This window comes from Notolepis coatsorum (genome assembly GCF_963971535.1).
Source record: "Notolepis coatsorum genome assembly, chromosome: 18".
Classification (NCBI taxonomy): Eukaryota; Metazoa; Chordata; class Actinopteri; order Aulopiformes; family Paralepididae; genus Notolepis; species Notolepis coatsorum.
Genome location: NC_140182.1, coordinates 77,558,245 through 77,582,191, shown reverse-complemented (window position 1 = coordinate 77,582,191; position 23,947 = coordinate 77,558,245). Strand labels below are relative to the sequence as shown.

The window sequence follows — 23,947 nt, the reverse complement described above, 5'->3', positions numbered from 1 at the left end:
TTAACCCCTAACTGCTGATGAGCAGGTCGGCACCTCCGCTGTTGGTGTGTGAATGTGTGAGTGAATGGGTGAATGTGAGGAACAGAAAATTGTAAAGCACTTTGGATAAAAGCTGCTATATGAATAAATGAATGCACCATTTGTTGATGTTTGTACCTGTTAACCCCCCCCCCCCCCCCCCCCCCCCCCCCCCCCCTCTGTGTGTGTGTCGAGCAGACAACTTCTACGGCACGCCCAAACCCCCAGCGGAGCCCTCCCCGTCAGCCCCGCCTCTGAATGTGAGTGAGGCCCTGCTGCCCGGAGCCCGGCCGAGCGCCCAGGGCAAGAGGAAGAGGAACCAGTCCGTCAGCAACATGGAGCAGCGCGCCAGCCTGGAGCCGCCCGAAGAGGAGGAGGAGGAGGAGGAGAGCCCCGTCGTTAACGGCAACGGAGTGGCCATCACGCCAGGTAGGCTGTAGGAGAGAGAGAGAGTGTGTGTGTGTGTGTGAATCAGAGAGAGAGAGAGAAAGACTTGTGTTTGTGTGAGAGAGAGAGAGAGAGAGAGAGAGAGAGAGAGAGAGAGAGAGAGAGAGAGAGAGAGAGAGAGAGAGAGAGAGAGAGAGAGAGAGAGACACAGAGAGAGAGTGTGTGTCTTTGTGTGAATCAGTGATACTAATAATGTTACTTGTCCTTTCGGACAAGTTATGTTTTTGTAGATTTTTTTTAGTACGTGTTTTTACTACCGAGCAGTCCGGTAGAGAGAGAGGAGGAATGGGAGACAGAGCAGGGGGAGACATTTGGCAAAGAACGCCGGGTCCGGGAATCGAACCCGGGTCGGCCGTGTTGCGACGCAGCGCATTACGTGGTTCGTCACTCGGGCGCCCCCCAGTGATGATAATAATAACTGGACTTTTGATTGAAGTCTTTAATCATCATGCAGTGACACACACATGCGATGGGCGGCACACACAGGAACACACAGGGGAAACCCTTGCATGCAAACTCCACACAGAAAGGCCTGGGAGATACCCCACCTGGGCACCTGGCAATGCGGAAACCTGGTCCCCAAGCGGGAATCGAACCCTGGACCTTCTAGCTGTGAGGCGACAGTGTTAACCACTACACCACCGTGCCGCGTTTTGGAGAGAGAGAAAGAGTGTGTGTTTGTGTGAATCAGAGAGAGAGAGAAAAATACTGTGTGTGAATCAGAGAGAGAGAGTGTGTGTGTTTGTGTGAATCAGAGAGAGGGAGTGTGTGTGTGTGTTTGTGTGAATCAGAGAGAGGGAGTGTGTGTGTTTGTGTGAATCAGAGAGAGAGAGAGGGAGAGAGAGTTTTTGTGTGAATCAGAGAGAGAGTGAGACAGAATCCCATATTAAAGGGCTCTAAGCTCGTTTAGAGCGAGGAGAGGATCCGTCTCTGGTGCTTCATTACTTGTGGGCAGAGGCACAGTCTCTGCGCTGAAGACTGAGTGAAACCAGGGACGCGTGCCAAGCGCCTTAACGGCAATCCCCTCAGCTTTTTATCCCCCTTTCCACCACCTCTCCGCTCAGGTCCGGTGTAAGCAGTTCGAATGTCAGAGCGGATGATTTCAATGGCTCTCAACTCAACTGCGAACCAACCGAACCGCGGGAACCCCCCCCCCCCACACACACCTGTACCTGTAGCTATGAACGTACATTCAATGCACGGTCTGGTCGTCGGTGAGCTTGTTTGCGTGGATGTCTGGTGGGTGGGTTTGGTGTGTGTTTTTGTGTGCGAGTGTATGTGTGAGTGCGTGTGTGTGTGTGTGGGTGTGGAGTGGTCCTTGTCCTGCCGCCTGCTGTCGTCACTCACCGAGGATCAATACCTGATCCGAGTAGATAGCTGCTCCAGAGATCAGAGAGAGAGAGCCAGAGAGAGAGAGAGAGAGAGAGAGAGAGAGAGAGAGAGAGAGAGAGAGAGAGAGAGAGACCAACCATATGCGTATAAAACTGAATTAGATTGTTTTTCTTCATTCCTGAGAAGTAGACTCTTTTGGAAATGGGGTTCTTTTTGCCCAACAACAGCAGAGAGGGAGAGAGACAGAGAGAGACAGAGAGAGACAGAGAGAGACAGAGAGATGCTGATGGCACTCTCACACATGTACTTGCACATGTGCGAGTGTGGATGTGCATTCGTGTGCATGCATTCATCGTGTGTGTGTATTAGTGTGTGTCTGTAAAGCTCAAAGGCTCATTGGTCTTATATAACAGTGCTATACATGTTACAAGGGCACCTCGGCCACTATATCTCTGTCTCATTCCAGATATCTCCCTTCTCCATATCATTTTCCCTCTGTTCTCTCTGTCTCTCTCTCTCTCTCTCTCTCTACTGGCCTTTGTCCTGGTTTCTATTAATAAAACCACTCAGCCCTGCATGCACCCCCTTCTCCCCTCTCTCTCCTCCACGTTCCTGCGCCTCCTCTCCTCTCCTCCTCCATCCTCTCCAAGGTTGCTTAGCTTTGGTTGTTGTACGTTCAGGTTATCTTTTTTTCTTTTAGAAGCAACTCACAGAACGGTAATGTCACTCACTCACTCACTCACTCACTCACTCACTCACTCACTCAATCACTCACTCACTCACTCACTCACTCAATCACTCACTCACTCACTCACTCACTCACTCACTCACTCACTCACAGGGTATCTGCAGGGTATTAAAAAGTCTTAAATTCATAATTCTCAATTTAAGGCCTTAAAAGGTATTCAAAAGTCTTAAATCTAATTTACACAGGTATTTAATCTTGGGGGGGGGGGGGCGCAGCTCGGCTGTCTGGAGATGAAATAATATGAAATATATTAAATGTTTTTTTATTCAAGTCGTGGTTATTTGCTGTGCTACCAGGAGGAGCTTGGTGCAAGAATTTAAATTGTCGCACAAGTGCAGTCAATTCAATGTCGCTATGTGGTTTTTTTGTATAGTGTGAAATTGGTTTAGAAAGATTTTGCGGTAGTGGTATCAAAAAGGTCTTAAATTGAACTGCAGATATCCTGCTGTCATGTTTCTGGTGGTTGACACAGGCTTTACTGGAGAACACCTGAAGACAGGAGGAGACAAAAAAGAGAACTCAGAAGATGATGGTTGACAGCCCAGCTGACTAACATAAAGATGGCTAACGGAAAAACAACTGACACTAAACGGGAACAAATGGACAGGAACAGGGAGGCAGTGAGACAACACAGGGAGAGACAATCCGACTTAACTGGGGAAGACAACATGAAGACACAAGGGAGTGATTGCACATAGAAAGCAGCTGGGGGTAATGAACGATGACAAACAGCCAGGGACGAGCAGAGCACACGAGGGGGACATCTGCTGGACCAGGGTGGAAACTCCAGAGGAGAGACGAGGGGGGGAGGGGGAGACCGGGAAAGTGGCCCTTGCCATGGCGGCGAAGGGCAGGGAGCAGGAGGGCAGGCAGGGTGGGTAGGGGCACTCCAGCAGAAAGGCTGGCAGGCAGGTTAGGGGCACTCCAGCAGAAAGGCTGGCAGGCAGGGTAGGGGCATTCCAGTAGATACAAGATACAAGATACAAGTATTATTTGTCACGGCATACAAGTATACAATGAAATGCGGGGGGTCTTGCCCGCAACGATGTGCATATGTGCGTAATATATAATAAGAATCCAATAGAACGACATTGTCACCTATATTATTTGCTGATGACACAAATCTCTTCGTCACTGACAAGAATTTTGATTCCCTTATTCATAAAGCAAATTCTGGACTCATCCATTTTTCCTATTGGTTTCAGTTAAACAAGCTATCACTCAATGTAAAAAAATCTAACTTCATTATTTTTAGAAATAAGAACAAAAACATTTCGGACGGAACCAAGATTTGTATCAATAACAATGAACTTGCACAAGTTTCATCAGTGAAATTCTTAGGTGTCAATATCGATGAGAAACTCTGCTTTAAGAATCATTGTGAAATTGTTTGCAAGAAGGTTTCAAAATCGTTGGGCATTATAAAAAGGGTTAAAAAAACAATAAAAAAATAGCACATTACGGCGGTTAGGTGGCCGAGCGGAGATTGCGTTCGTCACCAACCCCGGAGCTGTGAGCTGGATTCGCCTGTTAGAATCCAGCTCACAGCTCCGGGGTTGTCACCAGCTTGGCTGGCCGTCCGCACCAATACAATTGGCTGTATTAGAGGGTGGGAGAAGCTGGCGGGGTGGGTCCGGGTCGTTGTAAACAGCGACTCCTACAGTTCGGTCGGGGCGCCTGCTAAGCGCGGATAGGACCTGAGGGGGATAGTGTTGTCCTCCCACACGCTACGCCCTCTCAGTGAGAATCCGCACTGCCAGGTGAAAAGAAGCGGTGATTGGCTGGACGTGTGTCGGAGGAAGCACGTGATAGCCTCCACTCTCCCAGATGATCTGACTGTGGGGGGTAAGTGCGCAGCGACCAGGAAGGGATTGGGAATTGGCATACGACTAACATTGGGATGGGAGAAAATCGGAGGAAAATGGAGGGGGAAAAAGATCAATAAAAAAATAAAATAAAATAGCACATTACTAACTTTGTATTACAGTTTAATTTATCCTCACATCTTTTACTGCAATATAATTTGGGCCAGCACTTACCCATCTTACTTACAAACAATCCATAGAGCTCAGAAATCCTTTGTAAGAATTGCAACCAACTCTTCTTATTTAGCCCCAACCAAACCATTATTTAAACAACTGCAACTACTCACAATTTATGATGTCAACAAGTATCAAACAGGGATTCTTATGTACAAAGTAATTGTTCTTCCTTTATCTTTGCCTAATTTTTTTCAAACTTATTTTGAGTTTAATTCTCATTATCATGCACATCTCACAAGAAGAAATAAAGACTTACGCATTCCTTTCTGTAGGACCTCTGTTGCCAAATTCTCATTTGTTTATCAAGGTGCAGTGATGTGGAATGATATACAAAATCTAATAGAAACATGTTCCACTTTAAATATATTTAAAAGTAAGCTTAAAAAAGAACTACAGATCCTGTAGTCTAGTATCCATGTGTATTTGTGTAAAGTATATATTTTTTTTAATTCCCAACATTATAATAGTTGTATAATGCTGTATTGTATGTATCTGTGTGTATGTGAGAGGGATATGCGCATGTGTTTGTGCATAATGTGGGGGGGGGGGGGGGGGGGGGTTAATTTTTTTTGTGTAGTTATCCTATATAGGTTTAAGAGGGGAGGTCGCTTATAAGCCCTTGGGTTTTTTTTACCTTTCCTGCATATTTTAACTGTTCTTCTATTTACTTATTTTATCCCAGAATGTATGTTTGTAAGTGCGAATAACAATAAACAAAACTTAAGTATGCGTCCTGTTATTCCATCTGGGCCAGCAGCTTTGCTGGTGTTCACCTGCATAAATGCTCTTCTCACACTGTGTACCGACAATGAGAGAGCGTCCCCGCCCCCCCCGCGGATCCCCCCCCCCTCCACAACAGCTGGCGCGCCAGTGACATCACTAGCCGTTGAGCTAGCGGCGCCACTGTCTGCACCAAACCGAGCGTAGAAAGAGTTGAGTTTGTCCGCGAGAGAGGCGTCGTCGCTCCCCATTGAGGGGGCGCTGACTTTGTAGTCAGTTATCGTCCTCAGTCCCCGCCATAAGCCCCTAGAAAGTAGAAAGGCTGGCAGGCCTTCAGGAACCCAAAGACGCTGACAATGAGCAAAACAAATGAACAAAGAAACAAAGAAAGAACCACAAGGAATAAGCAACAGTATTTATTTTTTTCACTCACTCACTCACTCAGCAACAGACATTTAGTCATTTAGCTGACGCTTTTATCCAAAGCGACTTACAACTTCTGTACGACAAGTCATCAGGAAGGGCACAAATCGCTTTACAACTTATGCCTCATTCACCCATTCACTCACACATTCAATCACACACCGATGGCCAAGGCAACCATGCAAGGTGCCAACCTGCCCATCGGGAGCAGTTACGGGTTCAGTGACACTTCGACACATTGCTAAGGGAGGAGGGAGGAGCCGGAATCTAACTGGGAACCTTCTGATTACCAGGCGACAAGCTCTACCATCCTGAGCCACTGTCGCCCCCACCCCCACTGTGGCTCGGGTTTAGGATCAGCTCACTAGTATTCTATCTTTTACTAGCGAGTATTGCTCTTCAGACGGGCCGGTGGAGATGAAGTGGCCGGGCTGGTCCAAGTGCAGACAGCAGAGCTGTGCGTCGCCTCACGCGCCAGACCCGTGGAACAGGCTAGCACCATAGGGTCTGAAAGTGGCGCATCGATAAATATACAAATAGCTTGCCGGCGAAAATGGTCGTCAATAAAATCTATTTGATTTACCGTGGTGATGGGATGGTGTCTTGTCTTTCACGCCAGGGGGGATTCCTAGCACTGTGATTACATTAACACTTTCAGTGCCCAGCAGGGGGCGCACATTTAGTGCATGAATGCCCACCATCCACTGCAATGTTAGCATTAATATCGCCTAATCTATGTTTTAAATTATGGCTATGTGTCTAATCTGCCCCCGTCGCATTATCAATGACCCATTTCCAGTCAACATTGTCAAAGCGGATTGTTTTTTTATCGGTTCATTTCCGTTTTATAGCATTTTGAAAAGCCCTCGTTTTCACGGAAAAATAAAAGATTCCATGATAATCGCCCTGTACTGTAATATTCTAGAACGTTGTCATTTTTCGGCCTATTTATGAATCGTTTTCAAATAAACGCTAGATTATCGATAGTATATGTGTACGTGTGCACGCTGTTGCCGCGCGCTGAAAATCGATTCTCTCAGTTCCTGATCACTCTTACAGTCAAAACAGCCATATTACATTATAGGGGAAAAGCGTATATTTCCGTAAAAACGGGTCTGATTATCCTAAGACTGGTAAAATAGATTCCTTACCTGAGATCAGATGGTATCCAAATGGATTATTCCAATTCCTGATCGCCATTCCAAAAATCTATCCTTTTATTGATCCCATGCGTATACTGTAAAACACAGTAACCACGCTGTGCTGAGGGTCCAGCATGAAGCTGATCGGCCCCGGTTACATGCGTGAGAAGTAAAATGTGGATTCCGGGTTTTTTGAATTACCATCTGGGAGACGATAGGGGCCGCTTTTTTCACATCTGAGCGCCTGGGGTGGCTGATTTACCAACGGTAGACTCGGTTGATGAAATATGAATTCAGATCGCTAATAAATTTAAAAAAACGAACCCGCGGGGTGATAACCCGAAATATCTCGTTATGGGCATTCAAAGTGTTAAGGTGTGGGGAAAGACTATTCGGTGTCTCTCTCTGTACTAACGACAGCAGCAAGGCACAGCTCACGCATTGAAGGCTGTTGAACTTGCATATAAAAAAAACCTGTCTGATTGCACACACAGCCCGTTGCCGTGGTAACACACAAATGAAGATAAATAGTATTTTCCCTGTACTTTATAATGTAATCACAACGCAAGGAATTAATTGCACCAGTAATGCATGAGACGCAAGACACCATCACATCACCATGGTAACAAGACACCATCACATTACCATGGTATGGTAACCAGACACCATCACAAGACACCATCACATCACCATGGTAACAAGACACCATCACATTACCATGGTAACCAGACACCATCACAAGACACCATCACATTACCATGGTAACCAGACACCATCACAAGACACCATCACATCACCATGGTAACAAGACACCATCACATCACCATGGTAACAAGACACCATCACAAGACACCATCACATCACAATGGTAACAAGACACCAATCACATCACCATGGTAACAAGACACCATCACATCACAATGGTAACAATACACCATCACATCACAATGGTAACAAGACACCAATCACATCACCATGGTAACAAGACACCATCACATCACCATGGTAACAAGACACCATCACATCACCATGGTAACAAGACACCATCACATCACCATGTTAAGTCAAAGTGACTTTATTTGACGATCATTTTTCCCAGCAAGCTATTTGTTTATGTCTCAATGTGCCGCTTTCAGACCCAATGCAGAGTGAGGCTGTGATCACGTTGGACACCTTTTTGAACACGCTTGCGCCTTTTTTCTATGGTTGTGTCATGACAGGTGTGCGTCTCCTCTGAACAATGCGCCTTGCATTTTTGAAGCAATGCTTTTTCGGGCACTCCAACGTCAATGTCACCTTTCTTGTCGACGGACCGATCAAATCAACCAATGGGAGGGATTACAATTCGGAGGTATCTGAGTAAAACAAACTGGAGGAGAAGCTAATATTGGCCGTTTCTGACAAACCTTGTTTGTACGAGCAGGTCTCACCACAACCGAGATATGAACAGCAACGCCTGGTGGGCTGTGAGCAGTAATGTATGTAACTTATTTAACGTTAGCTGAGGTAGCAACAGTAATCAATAGTAATGTATGTAACTTATTTAACATTAGCTGAGGTAGCAACAGTAATCAATAGTAATGTATGTAACTTATGTAACGTTAGCTGAGGTAGCAACAGTAATCAATAGTAATGTATGTAACTTATGTAACGTTAGCTGAGGTAGCAACAGTAATCAATAGTAATGTATGTAACTTATTTAACATTAGCTGAGGTAGCAACAGTAATCAATAGTAATGTATGTAACTTATGTAACGTTAGCTGAGGTAGCAACAGTAATCAATAGTAATGTATGTAACTTATGTAACATTAGCTGAGGTAGCAACAGTAATCAATAGTAATGTATGTAACTTATGTAACATTAGCTGAGGTAGCAACAGTAATCAATAGTAATGTATGTAACTTATGTAACATTAGCTGAGGTAGCAACAGTAATCAATAGTAATGTATGTAACTTATGTAACGTTAGCTGAGGTAGCAACAGTAATCAATAGTAATGTATGTAACTTATGTAACATTAGCTGAGGTAGCAACAGTAATCAATAGTAATGTATGTAACTTATGTAACGTTAGCTGAGGTAGCAACAGTAATCAATAGTAATGTATGTAACTTATGTAACATTAGCTGAGGTAGCAACAGTAATCAATAGTAATGTATGTAACTTATGTAACGTTAGCTGAGGTAGCAACAGTAATCAATAGTAATGTATGTAACTTATGTAACATTAGCTGAGGTAGCAACAGTAATCAATAGTAATGTATGTAACTTATGTAACATTAGCTGAGGTAGCAACAGTAATCAATAGTAATGTATGTAACTTATGTAACATTAGCTGAGGTAGCAACAGTAATCAATAGTAATGTATGTAACTTATTTAACATTAGCTGAGGTAGCAACAGTAATCAATAGTAATGTATGTAACTTATGTAACGTTAGCTGAGGTAGCAACAGTAATCAATAGTAATGTATGTAACTTATGTAACATTAGCTGAGGTAGCAACAGTAATCAATAGTAATGTATGTAACTTATGTAACGTTAGCTGAGGTAGCAACAGTAATCAATAGTAATGTATGTAACTTATGTAACATTAGCTGAGGTAGCAACAGTAATCAATAGTAATGTATGTAACTTATGTAACATTAGCTGAGGTAGCAACAGTAATCAATAGTAATGTATGTAACTTATGTAACATTAGCTGAGGTAGCAACAGTAATCAATAGTAATGTATGTAACTTATGTAACGTTAGCTGAGGTAGCAACAGTAATCAATAGTAATGTATGTAACTTATGTAACATTAGCTGAGGTAGCAACAGTAATCAATAGTAATGTATGTAACTTATGTAACGTTAGCTGAGGTAGCAACAGTAATCAATAGTAATGTATGTAACTTATGTAACATTAGCTGAGGTAGCAACAGTAATCAATAGTAATGTATGTAACTTATGTAACATTAGCTGAGGTAGCAACAGTAATCAATAGTAATGTATGTAACTTATGTAACATTAGCTGAGGTAGCAACAGTAATCAATAGTAATGTATGTAACTTATGTAACATTAGCTGAGGTAGCAACAGTAATCAATAGTAATGTATGTAACTTATGTAACATTAGCTGAGGTAGCAACAGTAATCAATAGTAATGTATGTAACTTATTTAACATTAGCTGAGGTAGCAACAGTAATCAATAGTAATGTATGTAACTTATGTAACATTAGCTGAGGTAGCAACAGTAATCAATAGTAATGTATGTAACTTATGTAACATTAGCTGAGGTAGCAACAGTAATCAATAGTAATGTATGTAACTTATGTAACATTAGCTGAGGTAGCAACAGTAATCAATAGTAATGTATGTAACTTTATTTAACATTAGCTGAGGTAGCAACAGTAATCAATAGTAATGTATGTAACTTATTTAACATTAGCTGAGGTAGCAACAGTAATCAATAGTAATGTATGTAACTTATGTAACATTAGCTGAGGTAGCAACCGTAATCAATAGTAATGTATGTAACTTATGTAACATTAGCTGAGGTAGCAACAGTAATCAATAGTAATGTATCTAACTTATTTAACATTAGCTGAGGTAGCAACAGTAATCAATAGTAATGTATGTAACTTATGTAACATTAGCTGAGGTAGCAACAGTAATCAATAGTAATGTATGTAACTTATTTAACATTAGCTGAGGTAGCAACAGTAATCAATAGTAATGTATGTAACTTATTTAACATTAGCTGAGGTAGCAACAGTAATCAATAGTAATGTATGTAACTTATTTAACATTAGCTGAGGTAGCAACAGTAATCAATAGTAATGTATGTAACTTATGTAACATTAGCTGAGGTAGCAACAGTAATCAATAGTAATGTATGTAACTTATTTAACATTAGCTGAGGTAGCAACAGTAATCAATAGTAATGTATGTAACTTATGTAACATTAGCTGAGGTAGCAACACAACAGTAATCAATAGTAATGTATGTAACGTATGTAACATTAGCTGAGGTAGCAACAGTAATCAATAGTAATGTATGTAACTTATTTAACATTAGCTGAGGTAGCAACAGTAATCAATAGTAATGTATGTAACTTATATAACATTAGCTGAGGTAGCAACAGTAATCAATAGTAATGTATGTAACTTATTTAACATTAGCTGAGGTAGCAACAGTAATCAATAGTAATGTATGTAACTTAGATTCAAGATTCAAGATTGTTTATTGTCATGTGCACAGTTAAACAGACAGTTTGCCATACAATGAAAATCTTACTTTGCTAGTCCGCCCTTCACACAAAACTACAACATATTTAAATACAAGCAAGTGCTAAAGAAATAAGGTAAACATTTATAAATATAACGTATACAAGGCACAGTGAGTAACATTGCACGTTCCGATTCAGTGTTTACAATATAAATGGAGGTGACAGTAGGTCACAGTGGGTCACAGCAGCAGTTAAAAAGTGTCTTTAGTGATTCATAGTTCGGTGGAAGGGTGACAGTGTGGTCACAGCAGCAGTTTGATTGATTGATTGATTGAAAACTTTATTAACAGATTGCAGAATGGGTACAATACAGTACAGCTCAATACACACAATTGTTAAGGGGATGCAGACCAGAGAAAGACTTTCGTCTTGTTTACATCAGGGTCCCCCATTTTCAATTCAGTCAGGTCAGAGTGTCTGCCTGGCACAAAAGCGGGGTGGGGGGGATCAGTTTCAAGAAGGTGTGGGGGTGGGGGAGCTGGCATTCACAAGCCTGATGGCCTGTGGGTAGAAACTGTTTGTCAGTCTCGTAGTTCTGGCTTTCAGACTCCTGTATCGCCTGCCTGATGGCAGGAGGTTGAAGAGTCTGTGCTGGGGGTGTGTACTGTCCTTAATTATGTTATGTGCTCTCCTGGTGGCCCTGGTAGAGTAAATGTCCTGTAGTGAGGGGAAGGCTGCTCCAGAGATATACTGAGCAGTTTTAATCACTCGCTGGAGTGCCTTCCTCTCCTTAGCAATGCAGTTTCCATACCAGACAGTGATTAAGCTTATTTAACATTAGCTGAGGTAGCTACAGTAATCAGTGGCATCGCTCGTTGCACCCTGTGCACTTTCAATTCTCTAGTATGTACACCGCCACACCACGTGTTTGAGCGCAAGAAAAAGGCCTTCAATGATGATCACAGCCTTAGCTTGTGTATGTTCCATGGGTCTGTCAAGTGTCAGGCAAAGCGGTACAACACTCCCCTCTTTAGACGGGCGGGTGGAAATGAAATAGCCAGGCTGGCCGCAGTACAGACAGGACCTCGGCAGGTTGACAGGGCAAAAAGAACACAGGCTTTACTGAAGAAAAACTGAAGACAGGAGGATAGCAGGAGGATAACTAAACAGGGAGGCAGGAACAGCATGACAACGCAGGGAGAGACAGTCCTCCCTGACTGGGGAAGACACAAGGGAGTGATTGCACATAAAAAACAGCTGGGGGTAATGAATGATGAAGAACAGCTGAACAATGGGTCTCATTCCCGAATCTTTTCCAAAGACTTCTCTTGGAAGACTTCTCTTGGAACCGACTAAGACAGAATCTACGACAAGTTCACTCTGAGTCCCCAACGCGTGGGGAAGATGTCTTAAGTGGCTCAAACTATCTGAGCTGAGATGCCGCGATGAGGAATGTCACCGCTCTGAAACATGAACGTGCGTCCCTGTCTGAAGCTCCTTATAAGGCAGCCAATAGGGCAGTGTGCAGATGAAATCGCAAAAAGTCAATAGTTAGACACACCTGTCCAGAATGCAACTGACGATGCAGCCGTGTGAAAATAGTGGCCGATGTGCAGAAGCGCTTTGCGACCGATCAAAATGAGATTAGATTAATGTATTGTCATCATATATAGTATTTTCTGTACCCGCAAAAAGCTAAAACAGAAGGCCGGCTGTCACAAAACAGTCACATCTAGAGACCTCAAAACGTACTCTGTCTAGAGAGGCCTTTAACCTAGAACTGGGGAGCTTGGACTGGTCAGAGGAACTCAGTGGTACACAGGTTGAAGAAACATGGCTTGGATTCAAAACCAAATTCACAGCAATACTCAACAACATGGCACCCATAAGAACCACCAGGGTTAAAAATCGCGCTGAGCCATGGATGCACACTGAAATACTGGCCGCTATGAAAACCAGAGACAAAAAATGCTCTGAACTTCATAAAAGTCAGACAAAGCTTTCCAAAAGCTCAAACAGTGAACTCCAAGCCCACGTGGTTGAACAAAAAATTCAAAGAAACAGACTAAGAAATGACGTAAACACCATGATCAGAACCGCAAAAAGAAATTTCATCAACGACAAAACTGAGGAAAACAAAAACAAACCCTGCGAACTTTGGAAATTACTCAATAATCAACTAGGCTGCAGTAAAAAACTTAAAACCAGATTCTCAAACATAAACATAAAGACGGACAACACGCTCATCACAGACAAGCTGGATGTAGCCAATTACTTAAACATCTTCTTCACAAACATAGCCACAACACTGGTAAACAAACTACCCTCCCACTCAGGGCATTATGGGGTAGAACACATAGTAGCATACTACAAAAACCTAGGGGTCCACAAAGACGACTTCAAACTTGAAATGGTAACAACCGATGAGGTACTCAAAAAATTGAGCGCCCTCCAACCTAACAAGGCCACTGGCCATGACAACATCCCCTCCAAATTCCTCAGAGACGCAGCAGCCGCCATCACCCCAGTCATCACACACATAATAAACCTCTCTATAAAACAGGGGCACGTCCCCAAGGACTTCAAAATTGCGAGAGTGACCCCTCTGCATAAAAAGGGCAGCAAATTAGACCCAGGCAACTACCGCCCTGTTTCTATTCTTACCTCCATCTCGAAAGTCATGGAGAAAATAGTCTACGAACAGGTCGAAAAGTACCTGGCGGAAAAAAAATCTAATCTACGAATTCCAATCTGGCTTCAGAACGTCCCACTCCACTGACACATGCCTCCTCTATTTGAACGACCACATCAAACAAGAGGTGGACGCGGGCAAATACTGCGGCATGGTCATGCTGGACCTACAAAAGGCCTTCGACACTGTCAATCACTCCATTCTAATGGACAAACTAAAAGGAATTGGTTTTGATAGCTTATTAGTGAGCTGGATGCAATCCTACCTGGAGGGGAGAGAACAGATGGTAGAGGTAAACGGTACTCTATCCCCCCCCCCTCACAGTGAGCTGTGGTGTTCCACAAGGAAGCATACTAGGACCGCTACTCTTCCTAATTTATGCAAATGACATGTCGTCAGCCTGTGACTGCAACTTGTTCCTGTTTGCGGACGACTCAGCCCTGCTGGTCTCTGACAAGAACAAGTTGCAGGTTGAAAAAACCCTCAGCTCGGAACTAGGCAAAATCTGCATATGGCTCGCTGATAACAAACTATCATTACACATGGGCAAAACAGAGTCCATTCTCTTCGGTTCAAATAACAAACTCAACAAGACCGACGGCTTCTCAGTTACAGTGGGTGACAATATTGTCACAAGGAACGACGAAATTACCTACCTGGGTTCCATCCTAGAGGCACATTTTTCCTGTGACAAAATGGCATCCAATGTAATAAAAAAAGTCAACCAACGAACTAGATTCCTGTACCGGATCTCCTCTCTGGTAAACAAGAATACCCTGAAGACTCTGGCAGGAGCACTCATTCAAGGGTACTATGACTATGCGTGCACCTCATGGTACCAAAGCACCTCAAAGGCGCTTAAAACAAAATTACAAACATCACAAAACAAACTGGTCAGACTACTACTTGACCTGAACCCCAGAACCCACCTCACCCCTGCCCACTTTGACAACCTAGGATGGCTTAGAGTAGACGACAGAGTACAGCAACTTGCAATGGGCCTGGTCTACAAGATACACTATACGACCGGGGTGCCCATGTACATGTCAAAATACTTCCCAAAGGTCAGTGAATACCACAACCACTACACCAGAGGAAGCTCAACAAATCATGTTAAACCCAGATTCGGCTCAAACAAGGGACTAAACACGTTTCGCAATTATGCCACAACAATGTGGAACGCCCTACCCAAAGCTGTAAAGGAATGTGAATCCCTGCCCACATTCAAAACCGCTCTTAAAGAGCACCTACGGGAGGCTGCAATTCGAAACTGGCCACCGTAAATGCCCAAAACCCCCACCACCTCCTAATAGACAGTCTCCTCCCCACCGCATGTATATATTCCCTCCCCGCCGTATGTATATTTCTCTCCCACCCACCCACCCCCCCCTAATGTACAGTCCCCTCCCCATCATATGTATATACTCTGTCAGGATCTAGGGGTAACAGTACTGTATATTGGAATACCGTTTATGTCACAAATGTATCAGTACTAAATACCTATATGTCCCTATGCCATAAATGTCATGTATGTTGTGTATGTCATAAATGTCTATATGAATTGAAAATGGGGGACCCTGATGGAAACAAGACAAACGTCTTTCTCAGGTCTGCATCCCCTTAACAATTGTATGTATTGAGCCGTACTGTATTGTACCCATTCTGCAATCTGTTAAATAAAGTTTTCATTCATTCATTCATTCACAGCTCGTGGTGCACCTGCGGCAGCGCTCGCGCGCACACACACACACACACGCGCAGTACTGTATAGCCTTCGCGCGTAATGAATGAACGCAGTATAGGCTTATATTATTCTAATGACTTGTTTTATTAGGAGAGCAGCAAAGACACTGCGCTGCCCGCCCCGTAGACCGTAGTACAGTCCACCATGCAGTCCGCTCATGGTACGCCCGACTCTCATGTGTACTGTACTTACTGTACGTAGGGCAGAGCATTTCAGTGTTGGTGTAGTAGGCTACATAGTGTATTTCAATATCAGTTTAATTGATTAATGATATATTCGAAGGAATGCAGGTTTATAGCTATATCAAACAAAGGTCTGTCCCATTGTATACCAATCAATGGGATATATTGCATGTTGACCTGCATTCTTTCAAATGTATAATTAATCATTAAAACAGGTATGTAACAAGTAAGAAATACAAATTCCACAGAAGGCATTAAATAATTATTATTTTCAATCATTTCACAATAATTGCATAATTGTGTTTGAATATCTGAGTAATTAAAGTAATTATACATTTGTCCAAAATAGCTGGTTCAGATATGGTTAATCCAGCTGCCCTGTGATCAGATGAATCCATATTATTTATTTTTCCGACATCAAATGCGTAATTTCTTATCGTACAAATATTGTCATATTTATTTTAATTATGATTAAGTAATTAATTCCAAGGAGGCCTGTATGGTTGACATGAAGGAATCACTATGAGAACACAGTCTGTCAAGTTAATAACATTTTCAATCAGTCAATCAATCATAAGTGTGCTCCTCAGCACGTTGATGATTGTGGACTTCAGGAGGTCGGGGGTCAAGGACTACAGCCCCCTCAGCATCGACGGGGCACCGGTTGAGAGAGTCAACAGCTTTAAGTACCTCGGAGCCTACATATCCGAGGACTTGACATGGACCACACACATTGACAGTGTTGTGAAGAAGGCACGACAACGCCTCTACTTCCTCAGGCGCCTAAGGAAGTTCCAAGTCAGTCAGAAGATCCTTAAGAACTTCTACTCATGTACAATAGAGAGCATCTTGACCGGCAACATCACCTCCTGGTTTGGGAATAGCACTGCACAAGACCGAAGCAGACTACAAAGAGTGACACGTTCAGCCGAACGCACAATTGGAGGGGGGCTCCCCACCCTCCAGAACATTTACAACAAGCGTTGCAAGGGCAAGGCTAAGAGAATCATTAAAGACTCCAGTCACCCGAACAACTGCCTCTTTGAACTGCTGCGGTCAGGCAAGCGATACCGGAGTCTCAAGGCGAGCACAGAAAGACTCAGAAGAAGCTTCTATCCCCAGGCCATCAGGCTGCTAAACGAACAATGAACACTACACAACAACAACCACCAAACGCACATAGCACACACATCCACACGCACACACTCACTTTAAACAAACACACTGTAGCACCCACTCCACACACTTTATAGCACACACCCACTTTAAACAAACACACTGTAGCACCCACTCCCCACACTTTATATTTATTGATGAAGGATTGCACTACAACCCGTACACCTTACTGTAAATTGTACCTAAATTGTACCTCATCCCATTTCTGCTTTGCACTATATAGTACTGTACATTAGTACACTGCATAGTATTGTATATTATATGGTAACTCAGAACATTGTACATATGTCTATACCGAACACTGTGACCTCATTTTCTTCTTCTAAATTACATGCTATACTATGTTATTTGATACTATCTTGTCTAGCACAGTCTCTGGAGCGTAACAGTAAGAAGCATTTTGTATGAAAGTATTCTGTACTTCTGTATGACAACTATTAAAGAAACTCTTACATTCTCAAATTTGAATTTGGAAAATTTGGGGAATCTCGCTACCAGCCCTAATATGTCTTGCCTGAGAGCAAATTTCTTGTCTTGTCTTGTAAATCCGTTCGGGAATGAGACCCAATGTTTGGAGGACCACAAAAGTCTCTGACCTTGTCTGTGTTTATATCCTCAAAATATGGATTGATCCTCTGCTGTTTGGCTTTCCTCCACTCTGAAGCCCACAGTGTGTTTCTGTCCTGCTGCTTCTGACTCAGTCTCCAACCCCTCAGTCAGACTAGTCTCCATGTTTTCCTCTTCTCTCTTATCACCCCTCCCCCTCTCCTTTCCTTTCCTCTCCTCTCCTCCATTCTCCTCCCCTCTCATTTCCTCCTATTCTCTCCTCCATTCTATTCTCCTCTCCTTTCTCCTTATTTTCTCTCCTCTCCTCCTCTCCTCTCTCCTTATTGTCTCTCAACTTCTCTATTATCATCTTCTCCCATCTCCTTTCCTCTCCTCTCCTCCTCCCCTCTCCTCTCCTCTACTCTACCGTCATCTCCTGCTCTCCTCTACCTTCCCTCCTCTCCTCTACCCTACCATCCTCTTATCTACCCTCCTCTCCTCTCCTATATGCTCCTCTCCCCTCTTCTCTTCTCTTCTCCTCTCCTGGGGCATCATGGCTTTGACTCACCCTGAATAGCGTGTCGTGTGTGTGTGTGTGTGTGTGTGTGTGTGTGTGTGTGTGCGTGTGTGCGTGCGTGTGTGTGTGTGTGTGTGTGTGTGTGTGTGTGTGTGTGTGTGTGTGTGTGTGTGTGTGTGTGTGTGTGTGTGTGTGTGTGTGTGTGTGTGTGTGTGTGTGTGTGTGTGTGTGTGTGTGTGTGTGTGTGTGTGTGTGTGCGTGCGTGCGTGTGCCTGCACGTGTGTGTGTGTCTAGCCACGGATGCTAGGGAATGTCAGAATGGGGTTACAGAGCCACAGTGGAACAGAATGTACTGTAGAATAACTGCCTTGTGCTTATTTGTGTGTGTGCCTGTCTTACCCACAGAGTCCAGTGAACATGAGGACAAGAGCACAGATGCCTCTGGGGAGGTTCCTGTCGAGGCACCCAGCCTGCCCCCTGCCTCTGATGAGCCCCCCACCGAGGGAGAGGAGGCCCCCAAATCTCCACCCAAATCCCCTGACAAAGTCCCAGATGCAGACGAGGAGGAGCTGGGCCCTCTGCCCGACAATTGGGAGATGGCCTACACTGAGAAGGGAGAGGTCTACTTTATAGAGTAAGAGAAAGAACAAAAGAGAGAGAGACAGACACCTGGGAGATTGCCTATAGCAAAAAGGGGGTGGTGTCTACTTTATACAGTAATAGAAAGAACAAAAGAGAGAGACAGACAGACACCTGGGAGATTTCCTATAGCAAAAAGTGGGGTGGTCTACTTTATAGAGTAATAGAAATAACTAAAGAGAGAGAGAGAGACAGAAACCTGGGAGATTGCCTACACCAAAAAAGGGGGGGGGTGGTGTCTACTTTATAGAGTAATAGAGTGTATTTTAAAGTCAGAATCAGCCTTTATTTGTCATTGTATAGTATACAACAAAATTGTACTTGCCACTCTAATGGTGCATAAAATGGAATAAAATACAAATACATATAAAAACACAGGACACAGCAGCAGCAGTGTAAACATATAGTTAAAATTATTGTAAAGTGCCAGGTGGATAGCAGCATATGGAGTCTTTTCATGTTCATATTGAGTGTGCAAATTGCTTTGGAGAAGAATTGTATGTGTTTTCAGATAAATGTAGACCTTCTCAAACTTTAGAATGTAAACATTCTAAATAGGCCCAACTGGATTTCCCTGTTGCAGTGTTTGCTAGCGCCATGTCAGTAACCTTTGACAGGACATTAAGAAATTAAAGGTTTATGGGAAGATTCTCTTATTAATAATAATAATAATAATAATAATAATAATAATAATAATAATAATAATAATAATAATAATAATAATAATAATAATAATAATAATAATAATAAACTGTATTTGTATAGCACCTTTCATACATGAATTGCAGCTCAAAGTGCTTCACATCAGTAAGAAAGTCATAACATTTGCACAAAATTGGTAGATCAAGAGCAATGCATTAAGTGCAGACATCAAATTTGGCATAACATTTGCATAAAATAGATAGAGGTAAGACATTAAATCACAATGTTTCATATCAGGATCTAACATGCTAATAGCCTCTTTGTTTACAGTTTGATTGTCACTGATGCACATATAAAATCATCAAATTGGCAGATCTACATAAAACAGACATATCAACCCTGTATTTTAGATGTTTACACAATATGGTTGATAAGAAAAGGGTAAACTCTTAACACATTCGGGGCCATTGGGATGCGTCTAATAAATCTCTAGAGGACCGGCAAATGTAAACAGACTTGGGGCTGTTTGTAGAGCTAAATCTATACTTTATAGTATTGCTATCTGTCCATTCTCATTGTCAATTGGGACCATAAACCGTCCCTTCAAAATGGATTAAAGAAAAAAAATGTCATCATTACGTTCTCATTTTATAGCGCCGTGAATATAAGCGTTATACAGCATTTGGTCTAGTATATTTCCTGGAAGGCGAGATAAAGGGCTAATAGATACTAACGTTATATCCAATGGCATTTCCGTTATACAGATGCTACAGTTAAAACTCAAACTGCATAACACGATCCTCAAGCATGTATGCATGAAAGGGGGGGGGGGGGGGCGGGGGCGGGGGACGTTGTTTCTTATTATTGATTACCAATAACCGTGTTCGTCTAAGTAGCCACATAGGCCGATCGTATCGTATCATAACAAGGCTCGATCGGGCTGTAATTTACGTGAAAAAGATCTTACCATAAGCCGGTTGGATCCCCCCGAGCATTTCCCCGTTATCGATCGCCATCTGGTAGATCGATATGTCCATTGGCTGATGATAAATCCCCTTATTGCATAGTGAAATCCGCAATCCAAAATGTAATCCAAGCTACATGCTGCACATCCAGAATCCAGCTAACTGAAAACTCCATTGAAAGTCAAAAAGAATAATGCTCCGTTCAGCCACAGGGCACACTGCATTATCGCGATAGCGCCCCTAAGAGGATCTGGCCGGTATTGCACTTTCTCGAATTCAAAGAGTAGGGTACATCTGCAGTGCCGCTCGGCGACCTTGAATAGGTTATTAAAATGGAATAAAAGCCAAAACAACTTGCCACGGATATATCCGTGCTTCTGTCCACAACGGGTGGAATCGAAACACGGAGATATCCATGCTTCGTCCCCATTGTGTTAAGTGTCAGTCCTCCTTACCTTCTCTGGTGTTTTCCTGCCTGCCCCCACTGGCCCCAAACCCCTAAGCAGATGCAGCATCAGTAGTGTCCTCTAGAGACCACACCTAATGTACACAATTAGCACTTGGCTGCGTGTTGAATAATTGATGTAACCAAATGCTCTTAATCGGACACATACATGCCTCCCCTTTCACCCTCACTAATTATTGTCAGAACGCTAATTAGCGGATTAATGGCATTTTAGTTTAATTTCCTGTTGTGTGTCTCTGCCTATGCCTACGCCTACACCTACACCTACACATAGGTTTGTGAGGAGGAAAATCAGATGTAGGGGACATTTAAAATTACATTTTTAATATAAGCCATAAAAAACTATGTACAGTTATATCCATATAAAACTCACACATAAAACAATGCAACGATGAAAATCGATTTTGCGGCACAGTAAAGTAATGCTGAATACGATATGTAAGGTTCAGCAGGTTTACATAATGTATAAAACATTTGATCGATATATAAGCATACAACTACATTGTATGACGTATATCATGCCAGTTGGGGTACCTTGTATATACTGCACCTTGTGTATACTGTTTACTTGTACTCTTACTCAAAGTATATATTCAGATTCAAATTCTTTATTGCCTATATTTATTGTACTGTATAATATTACCGATAGGGCATATAGACCCTCACCTTTTCTCATACAGTATTTTTATATTCAGAGTTAATTATATTGTTTACACTGTTTATTTCTTTCTCATATTTTTATATTCAGATCAAATTGTATTGCCTATATTCATGTCTTTCTACTATTATCCTGCCCATACCTGTACCTCCCTTCCCCCCTCCCCCATGCTGCTGGGTGCTTACAGTACCCTCCCAAAACACACATTTGGTAGATCCGAGACAACGTTTTCAGCACCATGGAGAGTGTGGTGTGTCATGTAGGCCTTTTGAGGGATTTATATTTCTTGCTGGACCTTCTGACGAAGAGGATATTTATAAAAATTATTGGCATGTCAGAGAGAAATTCACTCATAGAGAACTGGGTTCAATTCCAGGCAGCTGTACCTCCGGCTTGGTCAATTGGCAGTGTTCGTGGGTGGGAAGCCAGTGGGGTGTGAGTCCTGCTCGTTGCAATAGTGACTCTTACTGGTCGGTCAGCCTGTTCAGCAGGGAGGGGATCTGGGGGAGATGGCAGAACCTCCACATGCGTTATGCTCTCCCAGTGATCGGAAGAGTCGTGTGGTAGTCTACACCCTCCCAGTGACCAGAATGAACCATGCTGCGTTGATAATTTCTCTGGTCCGTTCACACACCGGTCATGAGGGAGATAAGCTTCTCCAGCTGTAGAGCAGAGTGCATCTTCCGCTGTAGCGTAGAGGCCAGTGAAACTGAAAGTGCCGGGTTACTCGTTAGCAGGGGTGTAAAAAGTACCCAGAAATTATACTTAAGTATGGGTACCGTCTCAAAATCGTACTCAAGTAAAAGTCAGAGTATCTGGCTAAAAACACACTTGAGTAAAAGTCAAAAAGTTTCTACTTTTAAATGTACTTAAGTACTAAAAAGTAAAACCTGATAGCAGGTGTTTAATCAAAGATCCCCGCTTTCTAGTCTTACACAAGGACTAATTTTCCATTGATGGGGATTTGATTGGCTGTTTTTAAATAAAGCGTGGCCGCAGGATTAATAATGTTAGCGTTAGTTCGGCCAGAGAAACAAATATACTAATTAAAATGGTTGGACCTGCGAGATTTGTACTTTGTAAGTCTGCATTTTAAATGTAAGGAGTAAAAAGTATGTTTTTTTTCTCTGAAATGTAATTGTGTAAAAGTACAAGTATACAAACCTAATAATACTTGAGTAAAGTACAAATCCCCAATAACAGTACTTAAGTATTGTAACAAAGTACAATTACTCAAGTACTTTACACCCCTGCTCGTTAGTTAAACTGCTGCCAACAACAACACAGCTCACAGTAGCCAGCAGCTCAATCTCTCCCTCCCAGCGAGACGCTGGTGTGTAGGCTGTCTGTTGACGATTTTGACAAATTCATAATCAAATAAATAATACATCTATAACAAAAATAATAATAATCTATAATAATGAATAATAAACCTAATACATTTTCCGCTGTCAACTAAAAACACACTTCTTCAATCAATATCTGAAAAGAAGAAGAAAAAAAATACTAACCTTCGTAATGTCTTTTACTATTGTGCACTTGGCTACTAAGTCATCTACTTTGCCTATAAGGGGCCAGAGTTGTACCCTTCCTGCTGACTTGTTTGGATACTTGTGTGCATCGCTTTGGAAGCGTCAGCTAAATTACTAAATGTAAATAATTGGTGTCATGAATCTACTTGCTTGTTTATCAAGGAAAATGCAGAGATTACTGATTTCTGAAATGTGTATTTCTCAACTCAAACATACAAACGTAACCACATGGCAGATAGGCAAAGTAGTGTAGATAGATAATAAAATAGATCAAATTAACTTGATGAAGGTGAAGTCTGTGGCCTAAACAGTGGAACCTTTGCCAGTCATTACGCTACACCGCCTCAACCATGTTACTGCCGTTGTCTGTTGTTATAGCGACGTGACGCTCCTCACCTTAGGCGTAGGTTCAGGGGGGGTTGCAGGGGACATGTCCCCCTCAAAATGTCCCCCAATGTTAAAACCAAACCATGCAGCTAATGCCTCCTTCAGGTCAGAGGTTGTATCCCCCGTCAGACACCTGGCCTTAACCGCACACATTCATTGGAGGGGCTGTATGTCCAAACACAAACATACTAATTATTCCATGCAGACTTTACCCTCCCAGCGTCCAAGTCTGCGTAATTACAAACCGTGCTTGTGTCCGAACACAAGCCGATCAAGACATTGTCCTCAGTATTCACACAGCAAGCGAGTGGGTGTATTGATTAATATAGACCGTACACAATTTTGTGCTCTGGTGTGGTCCTGGGGGGTGGAATACAAGGTTTGCAAGCAGCGGATTTTCAGCTCAGTCATCGCGGACGAAGTGCACAGTTAGGCTGATGTCTGGTTCAGTCGTCCTGCTTGACCGCAGGTCTGTTAGACTGATGTCTGGTTCAGTCGTCCTGCTTGACCGCAGGTCTGTTAGACTGATGTCTGGTTCAGTCGTCCTGCTTGACCGCAGGTCTGTTAGACTGATGTCTGGTTCAGTCGTCCTGCTTGACCGCAGGTCTGTTAGACTGATGTCTGGTTCAGTCGTCCTGCTTGACCGCAGGTCTGTTAGACTGATGTCTGGTTCAGTCATCCTGCTTGACCGCAGGTCTGTTAGACTGATGTCTGGTTCAGTCG

At 42.8% G+C, this 23,947-nt stretch overlaps 1 protein-coding gene across 1 annotated transcript in view; it reads left to right on the top strand.

Annotated features, from left to right (window-relative positions):
• The window catches only part of magi2b (membrane associated guanylate kinase, WW and PDZ domain containing 2b), a gene marked incomplete at its 3' end in the record, with an annotated part of 475,453 nt that overhangs the window by 301,355 nt on the left and 150,151 nt on the right, over window positions 1-23,947 (top strand). The window contains 2 exon segments of the mRNA XM_084335313.1: window positions 217-447; window positions 18,341-18,569. Of these exon segments, the coding sequence (XP_084191439.1) occupies window positions 217-447; window positions 18,341-18,569 (460 nt within the window).